The 5,000-nt window shown below is 45.2% G+C and overlaps 1 protein-coding gene across 3 annotated transcripts in view; it reads left to right on the top strand.

The window, feature by feature from the left end:
- The window catches only part of prkcz (protein kinase C, zeta), a 262,892-nt gene that overhangs the window by 191,426 nt on the left and 66,466 nt on the right, over positions 1-5,000 (top strand). For all 3 annotated transcript variants that reach the window (XM_063209570.1, XM_063209571.1, XM_063209573.1), the window contains one exon: positions 2,755-2,841. In XM_063209570.1, the coding sequence (XP_063065640.1) occupies positions 2,755-2,841 (87 nt within the window). The remainder of the gene's footprint in view (positions 1-2,754; positions 2,842-5,000) is intronic.

Below are 5,000 nucleotides of genomic sequence, written 5' to 3'. Positions count from 1 at the left end.
AAGGTCGCTTATAATAAGCGGACTTGGCAACACTGCTCTGAAAATGTGACTGCCCGCAGACAGCTACGCAGTTAATGGCAGCAGGAGCCACTGTGATTGGTCCTCTGGAGAACAAACAGCTACTTCCTCGTTCTAACCTTTATTAAGTTCATTAAATAAGTTGCCCGTACTTTGTAGCTTCATTTATTTACACAAGCCAAAGACAACATGTGTACTTGCAAGTTACGATGCTGAAGTTATACCAGGACAGTTAAACAGTGTTTCCGAGGAAACATTTCGGTTTGTGCGAACTGTTCTCGACAAAGAGGCACTTCTTTGTTCCAAGCCAGCGCGGTGGCTGCTAGTACAATCAAAAATGCATTCATTGAATGTTCCATTTTCATTGTCGTGGAGTCTGTGTAGCTGTGTAGCTACAAAGCAACAGACACGTATAGGCCTAGTTGCATCGAAGGCAGTTTGACCAATCATCTCGCTGCCCCTACCATTGTGACGGACATAGGCTAGCGCAGACCTAGTGATCGAGCAAAAATCCAAACTGTCTGCCTGGACCTGTGGGCGACACTAAAGCATGGCTCAAACTACGCGACTATCGGCCAGATTCTCGACTAAAAACCCCCCTTGCGACAATCGCTGGAACGTTACCCCTCAGGACCATCGCAAGCAATTGTCGGGGAACATTTCCTCGTCGTGTGCGACGTTCTAAGATAGAACTTTAGCAGCTCAAAGAGTCGCTGTTCGCAAGTCGTAGAAATCAAACAGAGTTTGATATTTGCAAACTTGAAATAGAATGTCGGGCATTGTCTCTGTGGTTGCGAGCAGCGATAAGATTGACAGTTGGGATTCTCTTCTAGTGTGCGGTGCACCCCGACGTCAAAATCGGACACATAATCGCTAGTCGTGTAGTTTGAGCCTGGCTTAACACTAACTCATACACATGCATACAGTACACGCCACACACATGCACATTCTCATGTGCTTACACTCTTGCACACACTCACTCACACACAAACACACACACACACACACACACACACACACACACACACACACAGGGCCGCTGACAGGTTTGGCTGGGCCCGGGACAAAAAAATATCAATGGGCCCCCCTTCCTCCTACCTCCCCCACCCCACCCAAAAAAAAAAAAACAACAACAACCACCATACCACCATTTTTTTCAAGAGAGTCCAGGTGGCCAGACTACACAAACTTTCGGCCTGAAAGTGCACCACTCTCACGTGATATGCTATGTATCATTAGGCCTACCCATTATAAAAGAAAAGGCATTGTATCAAAGTAGCCTCACAAATCAATGACGCATACAATAATGCCATAGTAAATGATCTATCCATCCAACTATCCATGCATTTTTGCCAACATTTATTTAGAAATGAAACAAAACAAATAGGATTCACATCATTCATAACACAAGTGTAGGCCTACGTGTAATTTACTTTAGCAATTTGAGGGCTTGCACATCAAAACGTACCTGACTGAATCAGCTCTAGTTTGCTAAACTGACTTCAAGTGTGATGACAGTGAACAAGTGAGCAGCACACCAAAGACGTCAGTGCCAGTGGAACACAGATCCTGGCTGTGCTCCCTCATCAAAATCTTCCCACACCAGGAATAGCCAAACACAGGAACAAGTCAAGTTGCAGAAATGTAGCCTATATGCAAAACGGATCTACACTGTTTCTCCCCACAAAGTGAACAGGTTGATAAAGTGTTAGCATTTGCGCTAAGCGGGATTTATACGCGCTAAGCGAAATAGCGTTGCATAGCGCTGTTCTAAAAGTTCTCCCTTGCTCTCTCCCTGCGCGCGACGCAACTTCTCGTCATGATTGTGGGTTAATGTGCATATTCCTAGCTAAGGTCACAGATGGTCAGATTTGAAACAGAATTTTACTAAGCTGTGGTTATAAAATGATGCGACTGTGTGACTGGTCATGTTTTAAACATGAATGCTGCGGTGCAGTGCGTGTCTGTTTATGAAGGGAAACTTTTGCTTTGTTTGTGTCCTCTGCTATTGTTAGTACCTGCATCATCTGAAGAACTTTTTACTGAAATCCTGGGGCTTCTGGTGTCTTCCTCTATTTTTCTCCTATCCTTCATTTTCTGCCCTCCTGGTTTGAACAACTGCTTCTTCAGACACCTTGGCAAATTGGCACGAGCCGCCGCGTTAAGTTGAAGCCGTTTTTTTTCTGAATGACCGACCAAACCATTTGTGCACTGGGGGTGGGGGAGGTGGGGGTTCTTGATCCCTTTTTAAGGGCAGGAAAGGCATAATATCTGCATCGTTTATTTAATGTAAATATAGCACAGTCTCCCTCTCTCAAAAACCATCTTATTTTGAAATGAAATAGAACCCTTAATCACAAACTTAATGAGGGCCCAGTTCTGGGCCCCCCTATCCCAGGGCCCGGGACAAAAAGCCCTTTTGTCCCCCCCTGTCGGCGGGGCTGCACACACACACACACGCTCTTGCAAACACTCACTCACACTGACAATAAGCTACCAATTTGGACATGTGTACAACTGTTCGTGTATTTCTACTCAGAAAGGCCACTGCTTGCATTGCTGCTTTTAACATTATCACTAAATAACTTACGTAATTGCTTAGATTATGTGGCCACTTACGTTGTTTTTGAAAATGTTTCCCTCTCCCCTGTGTGTGTGTGTGTGTGTGTGTGTGTGTGTGTGTGTGTGTGTGTGTGTGTGTGTGTGTGTGTGTGTGTGTGTGTGTGTGTGTGACAGATTATTTCTGGTGATCGAGTATGTGAACGGAGGAGACCTCATGTTCCACATGCAGAGACAGAGGAAGCTACCGGAAGAACATGCAAGGTAAGGACACAGGCGCGCGCGCGCGCACACACACACACACACACACACACACACACACACACACACACACACATTTTGATTATTTTATTTGGGAGGACCAATAATTATTGAGAAACAATACAGCGCCCCAAACAATATTAAAGTAGCAATAATGTGTCTTCTACATAAATGCAAAAGTTATACTGGCCTGAAGCCTATTCAGGGATACAAGTGGCATCTCCTCCTCCAAATATGCAGACTGCCTATAACTGCAGATATTGAACAATACTTGGCTATCTGTTTTGCTTTCTTCTTATTTAGTCCAGCTATTTGCAAACCTCTGACACACAATTTATGAACATGTCCAAGGCTACCATAGATAAGTGCCACCATGGATGTTTTGTAGCCACTTACTGTCAATGCATGAATTACTGGTTGATACTTAACACATTTTTCAGCAAAGCACAGGTCCATATATGCATCAAAGCAGCATCCTATTTCCACAACTGTGATGGTTTTTAGAGTCTCATCCACAAGAACAATGTCAGGGGTGTTAGGGCAGTCTTTAAGAACATTGTCCAGAACATCATTGGTGGTCAAATGGGAAAACCAGTTTGGGTTGATTTTTCTGTCTGTGTGTACATGTGTTGGTCCATGTAGTTTGCGCAGTTCTGTTGCAGTAATGTCCACAATGCGGTTGTGACGGGCGGTGTACAGGCCTTTAAAAGCAATACAGGCATTCATGATGTGCGCTGTAGATTCTATAGTCTCGTCAGTATGTAACAGGCAGAATGATTTATGGCGCATTGGGTACCAGAGAGAAAGGTTATATTGAGTAGGGAGAACTTGGAGCCTAGCTTTAATGACAAATTTCAGAATGCCTGTATTGACAGCTGGATTGTGGAGTGCGGAGTGAGAGACTGTATGGTCAGCGCACTGTAGGCACGTGACTTTGCCTTGAAGTCGTAAGTTCAACCAATGAGCGCGTTCTTGTGAATGGAGGTAATGCATGATTTCGTACCTGCACATCCTGCTGCTGATCACTTTGCTGGTTTCGTCATGGTGTAGAGTCGCTTCTGCACGAACATCAGGGTCCATTAAAAGCTCCTCGCTGACGATGACCTGAGCTCCACTCCTATTTACCCATCTGAGCTCCACGTTGTTACTTGTGCATAGGTCATTTAAATCTGGCCAGTCAGACCGTACTCCAAATCCACTGGCATTGCTGTCTAATTTACCACTGGTTTTCTTTTTGAAGCCCAGGAAACTTGGTTCGCCGATAGGGGCTAATGGAATATTGCGCTTCCTCATATCCAGAAGTAGAGAGCCCCGAGCCATGTCCCGAACTGTCGCATCATCGCTGTTCAGCATGCACAACAGGTGGTTTATTCGGGTGGCCGTGTATGTCCATGTAATGTTTGGGACTCCAAGTCCCCCGTCTGATTTTTTCAAAAAGATGATGCTCCTGGTTGTATGTGAATTTAGGCTTAGCCATTTCCTCACCAACTCCACGGTTTTGTCATTCAGTTCGTTAAGCATTTTCTTAGTTACACACACACACACACACACACACACACACACACACACACACACACACACACACACACACACACACACACACACACACACACACACACACACACACACACACACACACACACACACACGCATGCTCTCTCTCTCTCTCTCTCTCTCTCTCTCTCTCTCTCTCTCTCTCTCTCTCTCTCTCTCTCTATCCAATGTTTTAAACCCTTCATTCTCCTCATTATTTGTGACTCAGTTGGGTAGGTGTGTGTGTGTGCGCATGTGCCTGCATGTGCCTGCATGTGTGTGCGTGCGTGCGTGTGTTTTTGTTAGGATGAGGGCTTTTGAGTGTTTTTGTTGTGAAGAAGAGAGGATGAGGATGAGGATGAGGAAGGGCAAGGCTGTGGCGCTCACGCTCTCGCTCTCCTCTCTCCTCCTTCATGCCTAATGGGAAAATGGAGGAGTAGTCTGAAAATAACCTGCAAATAAAGAGACATCTCCTTCCCTCTCTCTGGGTCTCTGTCCCTCTCCTGCTTTCTCTTACTTTCTCTCTCTTACTCTCTATTTCTTTCACACATGTTTCCCATTGCTCTCTCTCTCTCTCTCTCTCTCTCTCTCTCTCTCTCTCTCTCTCTCTCTCTCTCTCTCTCTCTCTC

The sequence above is a fragment of the Engraulis encrasicolus genome, chromosome 10, assembly GCF_034702125.1.
Source record: "Engraulis encrasicolus isolate BLACKSEA-1 chromosome 10, IST_EnEncr_1.0, whole genome shotgun sequence".
NCBI lineage: Eukaryota > Metazoa > Chordata > Actinopteri > Clupeiformes > Engraulidae > Engraulis > Engraulis encrasicolus.
The sequence above is the reverse complement of the archived record's forward strand: the minus strand, read 5'-3'. Positions and strand labels throughout refer to the sequence as shown.